Genomic DNA, 16,000 nt, shown 5'->3' on the forward strand with positions numbered 1-16,000 from the left:
TATAAATAGAACAATTACCAGCTCTATTTTAATATTGTTTTATGTAAATATGTAATTATTAAAGAGGACAATAGCGAAGGTATAGCTAAGTTTGATAGACTCAATAAAAATTTGGCAGCAGTACTTATATTATTATTTAACTCACTTTATTTCTAATAAAATTTGCATCATACTAAATACTCAATGAAGAATCGTAAGATTTATATTATTTTTAGGATACCTGGAACAAGGTCTTATGGTGAAGGAAGCTAAGATGCTGCGTCTTCATTATTTGAAGTCGGATGCTTGGCGTTATGATTTAATATCGTTATTTCCCACTGACTTGGCTTATTACTGGTGGATTCCTGGATCTTGTAGCGCTGTAAGTGATGTTGCTTTTTCATGGAATAACTTGACTATGTGTTCGGCGGGTAGAAATTAGAATATAAAAAAAACTGCGACACCATTAGATTCGAAACGAATTATATAGTACAGTTCATACGAGTTATAAAAACTTATCAAGAAAAATGACAATTACATGTAGGTTGTACTAGTGTTTCAGCTTTACAGTACTTACAAACGTACAAATCAAGATGAATGGGACGACTAAGTATCCCATGTAAACATATTCTTCAACTTTGTTATTAGACAAAGTGTCAATATTGACTCTGTTCCAGGACTGTTTGCCCTGCCCCGTTATTGTACGACTCAATCGACTATTTCGCTTGCCTCGAATGTGGGAGTGGTTCGATCGTACCGAAACGGCCACCAGTTTTCCTAACGTATTCAGAATTTGCAAGGTCAGCTATATAGGAATACGATCTATCATACGAAAAGAAACAAGAATTTATATTAAACTACCTAATATTTCAGGTTGTCATGGGTATTTTGGTGCTAATCCATTGGAATGCGTGCCTATATTTTGCTATCAGCTACGCGATCGGCTTCGGTACTGACAACTGGGTTTATAATATAACAGGATCTCGTAATGAAACTTTAGCTCACCAGTATATATACAGTTTCTATTGGTCTACTTTGACTCTTACAACAATCGGCGAAACTCCACAGCCAGAAATAGATGCTGAATATCTTTTTGTTGTGGCTGACTTTTTAGCTGGTGTTCTTATTTTTGCTACTATTGTTGGCAACATAGGTTCTATGATTTCAAATATGAATGTAGCCCGAGTGGAATTCCAAAATAAAATGGATGGTGTTAAACAATATATGGCTTTTCGTAAGGTCAGTGGCGAGTTGGAAGCTAGAGTTATCCGTTGGTTTGCTTACACTTGGGCAGAGAGCGGTGCTCTAGATGAAGAAAACGTTTTGTCATCGTTACCAGATAAACTAAAAGCTGAAATCGCTATTCGAGTTCATTTAGATACTTTGCGAAAAGTAAGAATTTTTCAGGACTGTGAGCCTGGACTTTTAGAAGCTTTAGTATTGAAGTTGCGTTTACAAGTCTTCAGCCCTGGAGATTACATTTGTAGGAAAGGAGACGTCGGAAAGGAAATGTATATTGTTAAGCGTGGACGACTACAGGTAGTTGCTGATGATGGTCACACAGTTCTAGCTACATTAAGTGCTGGCTCAGTTTTTGGCGAAGTAAGTGTTTTAGAAATTGCCGGCAATCGTACGGGTAACAGGCGTACAGCAAATGTTCGTGCTCTAGGATACTCTGACTTATTTTGCCTAGCTAAGAAAGACCTGTGGGAGGCACTTGCAGATTATCCAGATGCAAGAACTACTTTAACTGAACGTGGTTGTCAGTTGTTACGAAAGGTATAGTTGGATAATATTTCTAAGAAACAAATAATAAATATTTCTGTATTTGAAAATTCTATAAAAATAATATCTTTTTATATATATGTTTTTTTCAGGATGGTCTTTTAGATGAAACTCTTTATCAAAATGCTCAGAACACGCGCATGGGCTCAGATGATATGGTAAAATATCTTCTTGGAAACTATGAAATGGTAGACGTCCGCATGCACAACCTTGCCACCGAAATGGGTACTGAACATACATGCCTGAAGCAAAGACTAGATAATCTTGACTCTGCGTAAGTCTACTTTTGACAGTTACTCTAATTGTGCGAAAATATTTTCTGCGAACTAATACATTATTTAGAAGCAAAGCGAATTATTCTTAATTAATTATTGTGATGACACCTTTAAAAGCAGAGGTAAATTTTAATAATATTTCTAAATATTTTTGACTATTCCCAGAATCAAATATATATCAGAAAAACTTGAGAGGATAAACAAAGGGGCTGGATACCCAATTAATCAAGAGAAAAATAAGTCGGCTCGTGATGCTGCGATTAGATCAGAAGATAAGACGTCAGGCTTAATTCGTGGACGTGGTTCTTCTCTTACTCCAGAAAATGTTCGTAATCTGCTGCCTATTACAGTGGAGCCAAGAAGCCAATCTATGCGTGTGCGAGGCGAGAGGGAGCGGTATTGAATTCTATAAATTAAGCTTTTGGGGTGGGTCTAAATTCACAATTGTCTTAAAGAATATATCGCATCTTCTGATTTTGAATGTGTGGATTGTGCAGAAGTTAAATAATATTTCCTGGAAGTAATGTAATATTAATAAATATACAAGGACTAATGAATGTCTTGTGTATATTAAATAAGATATTTCACAACATATGCTCATAGATATGGTTGGTAGCTTTTAGTATTTTTTAAATAGATTGTCACTTTGTTTTAAATGTATATTAATTAACATTAATTTAATTTATTTAGAATATTTATAAATTCTAAATATTAAATTTACCCAACATAAATGACTTTCATATCTAAGTATGTGTGTAGTTTTATAAATAAATCTCATTATTAATCTCTATTGCCAAAACTACAGCATTTAAAAATAAACATCAACAAAGAACAGTAGTTAGAGAAACCATGTATTATATAATTGTCAAAATGAGAAGAGATTTTGTAAATAATTGTTAAATTTTGTTTACTGTGTCTCCGTTCTTATTATATTGGCAATCATATTTATGTCAATTTGAATGTTAGTTAAGTTGATGTTGTCCTAAAGCAGCTCCATGCACAATTTATTATGGACTCGTAAGATCTCAGTCATTTTAGATATTATCATTACCATTTTTATATATATTATCTAATCTTACAACCTGTGCTTTTTTTCTTTCATCACTTCACAAAATATATTTTTTCTATGGTTATTTATTTAGTAAGATACAATGGTCAAACAAGGTAAATTGGTGCTATTTTTGTCAAGTTTGGAAATCGTCTTAAAGGAAAGTAATGATATTGTCCGAAAATTCCACTACTTTAAAGATAGATTAAAAGCTTATGTATCGAAAAAGGCATAACTGTAGTCGTCTTTATGATTCTACATGTGCTATTATCAAATATACAATTGACAAAATTATATCTAAGTATTAAAACGATTAATGTATTAAAATACTTTCATTCAAAATTATATACAAAAAAATAGTAATTTTAAAATAAAAATATTTTAAAGAAAAGTTGTGCTAAATAACCGACGCATGGAAAGAAAAATAAAAACTAAACTATTTCCAAAAAAAGTTATTTAACATTTAAGTAAGACCTTTTCCAGAACATTATATAATAATTTGTGTAAAAGCAAATGTGAATAACCTACTGCTTCTTACATAGTATAGTTCCACAATATATCTATATTTACACAAGGCAAAACTTCCTATTGTCTACATATCTTATCTATATATTTATTACAATATTTATAATTTTCGAAGTCTTTACTGCATGTTAATGATATAATAAAAAATATTTACTTTCAATTTAAATATTTTCTTCTTAGCTAAGCATATATATTTTTTAATTATATTTATTATAATATATTCGTACATATCCAGTAGTTTAATGTTGTCAATGGATGTTTTTTCAATGTACATAACCAACCTACATAGAATATAATGTCAGAACCGTAGATCACAGACGGACCAGATATTTAGTCAATTTCGCAATTCTGTAGCAAAATACATGAAATTTTACTTTAGTAAAACATATAGTCACGATTGAAAAAATGATAATTTACTAAGTTAATTTAATTTAATTTTATTGTATAATTTTATTACGTCTCTGTTCCATGGTAATTTTTATAGTAGAAACATTTATGTAATAGAATGTCAGAATGTAACGGTTTGATGTCCAAATAAAAATATAAAAAAAAACAATTCTTGTTTTTATTCAATATCCTATTAGAAGGATAGTTTTGTATTTAGGAACAGGCTACATTATAAATAATTTTTTAACAAAAAGAAAAACCGACTTCTAACAACGAACTAAAAAGTGAAAAATAATTATACAAAGATTTTATAATTTTGAAGTCCTTTGAAGTCCTCAATATCACGATGTTTGTAAATTCTTGGACATTTAATGTTTTCAGGGTATTGTATTATTTTCAGGATGTGCGGATTATTTATAAGTAAGCATATTTATGTGGGCTTAATGACACAAAGCTGGAAATAAATAATGAAATTGGATTTTTGGCTTTCATTTAGTTTCTAAGTGGCTTAATTTTTATCAAAATAGAAACTATTAAAAGAAAACAAAAGGTTAAATGAAATAAATTTATTATAAAAATCTTTAATTATCAACAAATCATTACTGAATAATAAATCTAATCACAATATCAAATTACAAAATATCTATCGAAATACACATTGGAAGTCAGTCAAGTATTAAAGTCCATAACATTGTCATAATATTTTCATAGTAAAATATTGTTATTCTTTATAATTCTCTTCTAAAATACTGTAAGTTTTTGGTACAAAAGACAATATGTTCAAATTGTTATACAACTTTAGAGGATATGTTATGTATACCGAGATTTACAAAACCTTCATAAAATATATTATTTGATTTCATAAAAATATAAATAAATTATCAAAATATATCTGTATCTCAGTCTAAATGTCTACACAAACTCAAAATAAAAATCAAAATGAAAGAGTTTAACAGTATAAAAGTACAATTACAATACACATATAAATAAAAAGTCAATAACTTCCAAATATCTCCGTCCTACAAATATGTCTAAAAATTAAATCTAATTAAAGAACAGGTACCTAAAAGAAACCTTACATCAAAATTCAGCTTATCTGATGTAATTTTCCATTATCACACGACAATAAAAAAAGCAAACTAGTAAAGGCAACATACATACATTCCATTGAACACATGAAACTGTTAAGATTTAAAATCTTATTTATTTTTAATAATCATATTACAGCTAATTTGTGAATCTTGCTACCTTTTAGTTGCGGCAAGCTCGAAACTTTATCATCTAAATATCTAATATAAACTTCTTTGTCTATAGATTTATCAACATTTGCTACTATTTTGGCAATTTTCCTAATAATTGGTTCAATTTGCTCAAAAGTGTACTCTGAATAGTAGGACAGTGTGGGTGTCCAAACATCTGATAATTTCTTCTTAGATAGCAGATGTAAGGACAGGCAAATGGCGGCTGCAGCGAGTTCCGAAGGCCTGTAGTGCGCCATGGAGTATTCTTTGAGACTTAGATCAACAAAATATTTAGCTAAATTAAAATTCATGGACGTCCCATGTGCTGCCTTTGCAAATCTGTAACAAAAAATATATTTGCAGTTATTTCAAACATGTGTGGAGACAACCGAGCAAAAATTGTTTAATATCGTCGTTGAGTAAATTAAAATTTAATTAAATCAGCTTCACGCTTATTTCTGCACACAGCAGGGTAGGCAGAGGGAATCTCGTGATAAGACACTCCATTTCCCACTTTCCGCCGAATTCTGGTGGCATTGCGTGTTGAGCGGCGGAACTCAACGCCGCGCTTTGCTTCGACACCAGAGCGAAGACATGGAAATATAATCGTAAATAAATAAAGTACAGCATATAAAATAGAATATATATATATATATATATTCGTTCCTTCCTGTGTGTAGTCTTCGTTGATTTCCGAAATATAATACTACAGTAGTGCTAGTGCTGTGCCTATCAATAGTTCTTCTTGCACTTGCGTCTGACTCTTGAGGACATAATTAGAATTTCATGTCTGTGTCTATGCATACATTTACAGGTCCCACAGTGGTAATGCAGAAACGGATCAGTTCATGAAGCACATGCAATCAGCTATTGACAATATGCTCTCACAGATCCTCTCCTCTGAGGTTGTGATACTTGGCGATGTTAAAATCGCACAGTGCCACTTGGCTTGGATAACACGCCACCGACCACGCAGGCTGTATTTGACTTTGCTATGGCGAACGGGTTGTCCCAATTGGTTAAGTCGCCTGCGCGATTTCTGGATGTGGACAACCACAATGAGTCCTTATTGGACCTTCTGCTGACTTCATATCCGGAATCGTACCAGGTTGTGGTCGATGCCTCTTTAGGGTCTTCTGACTACTGCCTGGCACAAAGTGTTGTTGAATCCATTAAGCGCGTCACTTGTAGAAAACCCGCAACTCGTCCATCATCTTATCCCTGGGGGCTGGTTTGTTTCTCTTCTGATAATCCTAGTGCCTGTGCCGTTGCTGTTGCCGACATTTCTAGCACTTTTTCTATTATTCTTACTTTACTAAAGATTTTAAATACTTTATTATACATATAAAATATACCTTCAAGTATCTATCAATTATTCCCACAGTCAAGTGGAAGGTCTCCAACAACAAAGAGAATTCTTTATATACTGCAAACAGCCAATCTTTGAGAGTAACTCTCATTTCACCAGTTATTACAGTCTGAAAAGAAAGTAAGGAAATTACTTATTAATATTTGCTAGCAAATAAAATGTGATAACTAAATAACTCACAGTAATACATAAAAAAATGTTTTAATACTTAAGCTTAATTCTTGTTTTTCCTTATGGTTTACACCACATATGGAGATAAAAATATATATTATCTTTAAAAAACAATTCATATTACTTGAAATATACTAATAGCGACATATAGTATAGTAGCCACAAACAATATACTACTGTATAAAGCAGTGTAGATAGTAGCCAGTGTAAAGACTAAAGTTTTATCTTATGGGACTCGAACTTGCAACTATTGCATTTACCATCAGTTCTGTGCCATTTAATTTTACAGTCCTGGTAATTAATTTATGACGGAACTAGACCAGCCAAGGTCTTTTAGCAAGACATAGAAAGATTATCACATCCAGGACCAGCCTCCATGGCTGATGATGTATGCCGACGACATAGTACTCATTGCCGAGAACCGACTGACGCTGGAGCGTAAAGTGAACCTCTGGAAGGGTACGCTTGAGAACGGCGGTCTTAAACTAAATGTGTCGAAGACAGAGTAGATGGCCTGCGGGAGCCGGGACTCGAGCACCATCCTTATAGGTCCTGAGCCAGCCGTTAAGTCGGAGAAGTTCAGGTACCTTGGATCCGTTATGCACGAGTCTGGAGGCATCGATCACGATGTCCATGGCCGGATAAGCGCTGCCTGGGCCAAATGGCGGGAGGTCACTGGTGGGGTCTGCGACCGCAGAATACCGCCAAAGCTCAAGGGGCTGATATACAAGAGCATCGTCCGACCGGTTCTTTTATACGGCAGCGAATGTTGGCCAGCACTATCTCGGCACACTCAGGAGCTTCACGTCACGGAAATGAAGATGCTGAGGTGGATGTGCGGCGTAACGCGGTCTGACCGCATACGCAACACATTCATTCGAGGTAGTCTTGGGGTCCGTGACGTAGCGGATAAGCTCCAAGAGCGTCGCTTGAGATGGTCTGGCCACGTTACGTGCCGGCCTAAGAACTATGTCGGACGCAAGTGCCTTGCTATACCAGTTCCTGGGACACAACCTCCCGGACGCCCAAGGAAGCGCTGGTTGGATGTCGTGATGCAGGACATGAGAGCCAATGGTCTAACCACCGAGGACGCAAAAGATCGTGCAAAGTGGAGTAGTTTGACTAGGAAGGCAGACCCTGGCAATAGCCGGGATTAATGCCAGAAAGAAGAAGAAGAAGAAGAAAGATTATACTGTTATACCTCTCCATTTACTTCTTCTACCCCTCACAAATTAACAGCAACCCTCATAAGTACAATCACCAGTAGTAATAACACTTACCTGTTTCCGTAAATGATCACATTCAATAGGATATTTTTCTTCTAAGTCTTTTAAATGCTTATAAATATTTTTGATATACATCGGCATAAGTAATGGGTTTTTATTGTAATCCGCATCAATATCTTCTATGTATTCTGGCAGTTTTGGTGGTGAAAGATTATTATATTTTTTTACATGTTTTCCATTTTTTGGTTCTTTAATTTCAATTTGTTTCTTTGGATCATCTTTAATAGCAACCTGAAAAAATAACATAACAATCTAAATAAATTGAGAAATTATTTGTATTGACTTTATAGTGAAGCTTATACTTAAAATAGGAAAAAAAGATTGTGATCAGTTTTTAATTCCTTAAAATCTGCACGTTAGCCTGCACGTGTTTGTATTTATTGTAATTACAATTAATACACATAGAATAATAATATAAAGAACATAATGCAATAATAACAAAAATAAGGAGATTTTGCAAGGATCCCTCAATATTTTAAATATTTGTTTTGAAACAGACAAATATCTCATCACAATGTCTTAAAAACAACATAAAAATAAAACGTCCATTATGTTATATACGTGGCATAATAATATGAAATTTCTTAAGAATAAATTTCATGAAGTTCAAGTAAAATTAGTTAATTATAAATATATTGCGGGTAGAATTAACAAATTTACCTGCGCACATATCTGCTACTAGAGCTAGCTTTCTTCTCTAAATCTGCACCAGCAACGGCATTTTTACCCGTGTTCAATTCGCGTTGAGAATGTACGTTGGGAGTTAAATCTCCTAGAGCACCACGGACTGACGGTGCTTGTAGCTCGGTAGGAGTTTGACGATTGTTCGCAGGTCTGTTTTCTTTATTTTCATGCTGCAACTAATATTTATTGAAATAGTAATGATTATTGACTAAAATATAAAAGTACTAAATCAAACAAAATATAAATCAAAATCATAGCATACCTTCCTTGCAATACGTCTCTGACAGTTATTTTCCATTTATAAATTGTTTTTACAAGGCTCACGCAGTCACAATCAAGACCTCCAGCCAAAAAACACTCCTTCCCGCTAAACACATAGTTTGTGAAACTTCTAAACAATGTTGATGAACGTTTTCCTCTGCAAAATTTGAACTTGATGTGCAATACAATGATTGATCGACTCCAAGTCCAAATGCTGATAAAGTAAGACTTGTAATTGGTCGCTGCATAAAAACCGGAAATAACATAATTGTCTTGTCCTACTCCTAATGCCTTTCTTTTGCCCCGGTATAATATAAATATTCAAATAATCAATACCACTTATTTATAAAATATTTAAATATTTTTGTATGTTAAAATTTGTGTAGTATATAAGCATTTTATATAATTTGAAATTATTCATTGTTCGAAAGCTCTCAGTTGATACTTCCTGTTTATCAGCTGTAAGATGACCAGGCAATATAGTTAACACAGATAAAGTAATTTTTGTCATAAACCATGCAAAATATTAATACTTATGATTATAATTTATAGCGAAAATATTCTTATTGTGTTTAATCAATTAACATAACTGAAATATTTTAATTTATTAATTATTTAAAATAAATATACCATAGACTAAAATATTTTTTTACGAATTTGATTGATTTGACAACGATTTATTTGACTTTGGCGTTTGTAAATTTGTAATAATTGAGTTGCGCGAAATTGTACGCGTTTAATTTTACGTTTGTATTTTAAATAATTGTTATGGAGCGGCGATGGAACAAATACAAACAATATTCTACTTATACAAACAATATTCTACTTTTTTAATATGTCATTTTTGATGTCAAAAGTAATAATTGATATTTTTCATATATTTATAAATTTTATGAAAAATATAATATTATAAATAAAGACATAAGCTGGGTGTACTTCCACATGAAGAAAAGGTGTTATCAGTTGCGGTATAAGCATCCTAAATTCCACGAGAAAGAACCTTCTTTGGTTGGGGGCACCAGGCAGTGATGAACTATGTAAAAAAATAATCAAAACAGTTCATTCATATAATAATTGAATCAGAATATAATATTTATTTATAAAAAACCTTCTTTCACTATAATATATGTATGAATGTGTAATTGTTCTTGTAGAACATTTATCAATTTTAATAAAATATATTTAAATGTTTACATTTTTGTTCAAATGAATTTATAATTAACATAAGAATTGTTTATTTGATATAATCTCAAAAAAATACTTTTGCACTTATATTTAGAAACATATTTTTTTTTGCTACATGCAATGTACTTAGTTCACGCTGCGAAGGCGGAGTATATGTAGGATACAGTGTTATGACACTCCATTGCCCACTTTCCGCTGAATTTTTGAAGCATTGCATATTAAATGGTAAAACTCGTCTCTGCGTTTTGCCTTGACACCAGACCGAAAAAATGAAAATATTAATAAATAATAATTCAACCCCCTGATTGAGAATCGAACCCACAACTCACATGTTTGTGCACCTGCGCCACGACGGCCTCAAGTCCTCAATATCACGATGTTTGTAAATTATTGGACGTTCAATGTTTTCAGGGTATTGTATTATTTTCAGAATGTGCGGATTATTTATAAGTAGGCATATTTATGTGGGCTTAATGATACAAAGCTGGAAATAAATAATGTAATATCGGATTTTTGGCTTTCATTTAGTTTCTAAGTGGCTTAATTTTTATCAAAATAGAAACTATTAAAAGAAAACCAAAGGGTAAATAAAATAAACTTATTATAAAAATCTTTAATTATCAAATCAAATCTTTAATTATTAACAAATCATTACTGGAATAATAAATCTAATCACAATATCAAATTACAAATATCGAAATACAAATTGGAAGTCAGTCAAGTACTTAGGTCCATAACATTGTAATAATATCTTCATAGTAAAATATTGTTATTCTTTATAATTCTCTTCTAAAATACTGTAAGTTTTTGGTACAAAAGATATGTTCAAATTGTTATACAACTTTAGAGCATATGTCATGTATATCGAGGTTTACAAAACCTTCATAAAATATATTATTTAATTTCATAAAAATATAAATAAATTATCAAAATATATCTGTAATAAATAATAAATTATCTCAGTCTAAATGTCTACTCAAACTCAAAATAAAAATAAAAGAGTTTAACAGCATAAAAGTACAATTACAATACACATAATTAAAAAGTCAATAACTTCCAAATATCTCCATCATACAACCATGTCTAAAAATTAAATCTAATTAAAGAACAGGTACCTAAAAGAAACCTTACATCAAAATTCAGCTTATCTGATGTAATTTTCCATTATCACACGACAATAAAAAAAGCAAACTAGTAAAGGCAACATACATACATTCCATTGAACACATGAAACTGTTAAGATTTAAAATCTTATTTATTTTTAATAATCATATTACAGCTAATTTGTGAATCTTGCTACCTTTTAGTTGCGGCAAGCTCGAAACTTTATCATCTAAATATCTAATATAAACTTCTTTGTCTATAAATTTATCAACATTTACTACTATTTTGGCAATTTTCCTAATAATTGGTTCAATTTGCTCAAAAGTGTACTCTGAATAGTAGGACAGTGTGGGTGTCCAAACATCTGATAATTTCTTGTTAGATAGCAGATGTAAGGACAGGCAAATGGCGGCTGCAGCGAGTTCCGAAGGCCTGTAGTGCGCCATGGAGTATTCTTTGAGACTTAGATCAACAAAATATTTAGCTAAATTAAAATTCATGGACGTCCCATGTGCTGCCTTTGCAAATCTGTAACAAAAAATATATTTGTAGTTATTTCAAACATGTGTGGAGACAACCGAGCAAAAATTGTTTAATATCGTCGTTGAGTAAATTAAAATTTAATTAAATCAGCTTCACGCTTATTTCTGCACACAGCAGGGTAGGCAGAGGGAATCTCGTGATAAGACACTCCATTCCCCACTTTCCGCCGAATTCTGGTGGCATTGCGTGTTGAGCGGCGGAACTCAACGCCGCGCTTTGCTTCGACACCAGAGTGAAGACATGAAATATAATCGTAAATAAATAAAGTACAGCGTATAAAATAGAATATAAATATATACCTTCTTAAAAAGCTCAAAGGTATAGGCCGAGATAAACTGAATCCAAGCTTAGTCAAGATCTCTATCTCGCACTGTAACGCTTCAGACTTGGAATACACATTATTTGCCATAGATATGAAGTCAACCAATTGGGGTGGATAGATCTCCTCGTACTTGCTGGCTATAAATATGGCTGTTACACCCACTAATTGTAATTTACCCACTCGTATATTTGGCTCTGCCTGTAAAATTTGAATTAATTCTTCAATAAAAGCTAAAAAGTGGTTTTTTTTGTACATTTTTGTAATGGCGGAAGCGAAGGCTGGCTAAATTTGCCATGTGCAGCCTTTGAGAGAGCCCAAAACTCACAAGTTCCAGACGAGTAGCTCTCAAGCTTCTCACCGATTTTGGCGAAATGCTCGAACCTTGCTCTGGCAATTTGCCAGTAACCAGCGCCTCAGCCCAGATCTTATCTCTCTTGCCATCGATTAGCACTACAGTGCTAGAAATGTCGGCAACAGCAACGGCTCAGGCACTAGGATCATCAGAAGAGAAACAAACCAGCCCCCAGGGATAAGATGATGGACGAGATGCGGGTTTTCTACAAGTGACGCGCTTAATGGATTGAACGACACTTTGTGCCAGGCAGTAGTCAGAAGACCCTAAAGAGGCATCGACGACAACCTGGTACGATTCCGGATATAAAGTCAGCAGAAGGTCCAATAGGCATTGTGGTTGTCCACATGTAGGAGTCGCACAGGCGACTTAACCATTTGGGACAGTCCGTTTACCATAGCAAAGTCAAATACAGCCCTCCCTGTGTGGTCGGTGGCGTGTTATCCAAGCCAACTGGCATTGTGCGCATTAACATCGCCAAGTATCACAACCTCAGAGGAGAGGATCTCTGAGAGCATATCGTCAATAGCTGATTGCATGTGCTTCATGAACTGATCCATTTCTGCATTACCACTGTGGGACCCGTAAATGCATGCGTAGACACAGACATGAAATTGTAATTATATCCTCAAGAGTCAGACGCAAATGCAAGAAGCACTACTGATAGGCACAGCACTACTACTGTAATATTACATTTCGGAAATCAACAAAGACTACACACAGGAAGATTATTACTACTTTTTCTATTATTATTACTTTACTAAATATTTTAAATACTATATTATATATACAAAATATACCTGCAAGTATCTATCAATTATTCCCACAGTCAGGTGGAAGGTCTCCAACAACAAAGTGAATTCTTTATATACTGCAAACAGCCAATCTATGAGAGTAGCTCTCATTTTACCAGTTATTACAGTCTGAAAAGAAAGCAAGGAAATTATTTATTAATATTTGCTAACAAATAAAATGTGATAACCAAATAACTCACAGTAATACATAAAAAATGTTTTAATACTAATGCAAAATTCTTGTTTTTCCTTATGGTTTACACATATGGAGATAAAAAAATATATTATCTTAAAAAAATAATTCATGTTACTTGAAATATACTAATAGCGACATATAGTATAGTAGCCTCAAACAATATACTACTGTATAAAGCAGTGTAGATAGTAGACAGTGTAAAGACTAAAGTTTTATCTTATGGGACTTGAACTTGCAACTATTGCATTTACCATCAGTTCTGTGCCACTTAATTTTACAGTTCTGGTAATTAATTTATGATGGAACTAGACCAGCCAAGGACTGTAGCAAGACATAGAAAGATTATACTGTTATACCTCTCCATTTACTTCTTCTACCCCTCACAAATTAACAGCAACCGTCATAAGTACAATCACCAGTAGTAATAACACTTACCTGTTTCCGTAAATAATCACATTCAATAGGATATTTTTCTTCTAAGCCTTTTAAATGCTTATAAATATTTTTAATATACATCGGCATAAGTAATGGATTTTTATTGTTATCCGCATCAATATCTTCTATGTTTTCTGGCAGTTTTGGTGGTGAAAAATTGTTATATTTATTAACATGTTTTTCATTTTTTGGTTCTTTAATTTCAATTTGTTTCTTTGAATCATCTTTAATAGCAACCTGAAAAAATAACATAACAGTCTAAATAAATTGAGAAATTATTTGTATTGACTTTATAGTGAAGCTTATACTTAAAATTGTAAAAAAAAATTGTGATCAGTTTTTAATTCCTAAAAATCTGATCACAAAGTTTCTGAGGCTTAAGTAAGTGCTAGATTGTAGTGAAAAAGAAGAATAATACAATACAGTATCAAAATATGGGGCACAGGAAAACACAGCAGCAAAGTGTTTGATATAAACACAACAGTTGTTGGATTTGATTCCCACATCAGGGATAAATTATGTCTTTACTCAACTCACAATGTCTTGATAGTGTGGGAAACAGAGTATTATAACACTAGATTTCCTGTCTGCTCCATTACATTATTCCATACAGTGTCAACAGTCAAATATACTTACTGCAATGCCCCTTTTACTTTCTTCTCTACTAGGTGGTGGCTGTGATGATGGAGTAATACGCTTTTTGGCCAAACCTGTATCTACTTTAGCCTGCACGTGTTTGTATTTACTGTAATTACAATTAATACACATAGAATAATAATATAAAGAACATAATGCAATAATAACAAAAATAAGGAGATTTTGCAAGGATCCCTCAATATTTTAAATATTTGTTTTGAAACAGACAAATATCTCATCACAATGTCTTAAAAACAACATAAAAATAAAACGTCCATTATGTTATATACGTGGCATAATAATATGAAATTTCTTAAGAATAAATTTCATGAAGTTCAAGTAAAATTAGTTAATTATAAATATATTGCGGGTAGAATTAACAAATTTACCTGCGCACATATCTGCTACTAGAGCTACCTTTCTTCTCTAAATCTGCACCAGCAACGGCATTTTTACCGGTGTTCAATTCGCGTTGAGAATGTACGTTGGGAGTTAAATCTCCTAGAGCACCACGGACTGACGGTGCTTGTAGCTCAGTAGGAGTTTGATGATTGTTTGTAGATTTATTTTCTTTATTTTCCTGCTGCAACTAATATTTATTGAAATAATAATGATTATTGACCAAAATATAAAAGTGCTAAATCAAACAAAATAGAAATCAAAATCATAGCATACCTTCCTTGCAATACGTCTCTTACAGTTATTTTCCATTTTTAAATTGCTTTTAAAAGGCTCACGCAGTCACAATCAAGACCTCCAGCCAAAAAACAATCCTTCCCGCTAAACACATAGCTTGTGAAACTTCGAAACAATGTTGATGAACGTTTTCCTCTGCAAAATTTGAACTTTATGCTATGCAATGATTGATCGACTCCAAGTCCAAATGCTAATAAAGTAAGTCTTGTAATTGGTCGCTACATAAAAACCGGAAATAACATAATTGTCTTTTCGTACTCCTAATGCCTTTCTTTTGCCCCGGTATAATATAAATATTCAAATAATCAATACCACTTATTTATAAAATATTTAAATATTTTTGTATGTTAAAACCTGTGTAGTATAAGCATTGTATATAATTTGAAATTATTCATTGTTGGAAGGCTCACAGTTGATACTTCCTGTTTATCAGCTGTAAGATGACCAGACAATATAGTTAACACAGATAACGTAATTTTTGTCATAAACCATGCAATATATTAATACTTATGATTATAATTTATAGCGAATATATTCTTATTGTGTTTAATCAATTATGTTCAATCAGTTATGTTAACTGAAATATTTTAATTTAATAATTATTTTAAATGAATATACCATAGACTAAAATATTTTTTACCGAATTTGATAGATTTGACAACGATTTATTCAATTTTGGTATTTGTAAATTTGTAATAATTGAGTTGCGCGAAATTGTACGCGTTT

General features: G+C 32.7%; 2 protein-coding genes and 1 pseudogene across 5 annotated transcripts in view; 1 reads left to right on the forward strand and 2 right to left on the reverse strand.

Moving 5' to 3' along the window:
* Positions 1 to 4,477, forward strand: part of CngA (Cyclic nucleotide-gated ion channel subunit A) — a 33,658-nt gene extending 29,181 nt beyond the window's left edge. Inside the window, exons 7-11 of the mRNA XM_085205924.1 lie at positions 216 to 361; positions 657 to 779; positions 853 to 1,758; positions 1,857 to 2,038; positions 2,205 to 4,477. Coding sequence (XP_085062050.1) covers positions 216 to 361; positions 657 to 779; positions 853 to 1,758; positions 1,857 to 2,038; positions 2,205 to 2,442 — 1,595 coding nt within the window. The 3' untranslated portion in view covers positions 2,443 to 4,477. The remainder of the gene's footprint in view (positions 1 to 215; positions 362 to 656; positions 780 to 852; positions 1,759 to 1,856; positions 2,039 to 2,204) is intronic.
* A 138-nt stretch (positions 4,478 to 4,615) lies between these two features.
* On the reverse strand, positions 4,616 to 9,250 carry LOC146527220 (G2/mitotic-specific cyclin-B-like; annotated as a pseudogene). The gene is made up of 5 exons (XR_014879273.1): positions 9,013 to 9,250; positions 8,727 to 8,926; positions 8,061 to 8,297; positions 6,596 to 6,718; positions 4,616 to 5,579 (listed from the first exon to the last, which is right to left on the reverse strand). The product of XR_014879273.1 is annotated as a G2/mitotic-specific cyclin-B-like (transcript).
* A 1,544-nt stretch (positions 9,251 to 10,794) lies between these two features.
* On the reverse strand, positions 10,795 to 15,506 carry LOC146527221 (G2/mitotic-specific cyclin-B1-like). 3 transcript variants are annotated; one of them, XM_085206001.1, is made up of 7 exons: positions 15,254 to 15,506; positions 14,968 to 15,161; positions 14,579 to 14,687; positions 13,943 to 14,179; positions 13,318 to 13,440; positions 12,143 to 12,363; positions 10,795 to 11,828 (listed from the first exon to the last, which is right to left on the reverse strand). In XM_085206001.1, the coding sequence occupies exons 1-7, from the start codon at positions 15,287 to 15,289 to the stop codon at positions 11,465 to 11,467; spliced, it is 1,284 nt and encodes a 427-aa protein (XP_085062127.1). In that variant the 5' UTR covers positions 15,290 to 15,506; the 3' UTR covers positions 10,795 to 11,464. The 3 variants fall into 3 exon arrangements, with proteins under 3 accessions (XP_085062127.1, XP_085062128.1, XP_085062126.1); XM_085206002.1 differs by having other exon boundaries at positions 14,968 to 15,158; positions 15,254 to 15,505; XM_085206000.1 differs by having other exon boundaries at positions 14,968 to 15,167; positions 15,254 to 15,496.
* Between the last annotated feature and the right edge of the window lie 494 nt (positions 15,507 to 16,000).

The sequence above is a fragment of the Heliconius melpomene genome, chromosome 21 (assembly GCF_056956725.1).
Source record: "Heliconius melpomene rosina isolate 202511_hmr_F chromosome 21, ASM5695672v1, whole genome shotgun sequence".
Lineage (NCBI taxonomy): Eukaryota > Metazoa > Arthropoda > Insecta > Lepidoptera > Nymphalidae > Heliconius > Heliconius melpomene.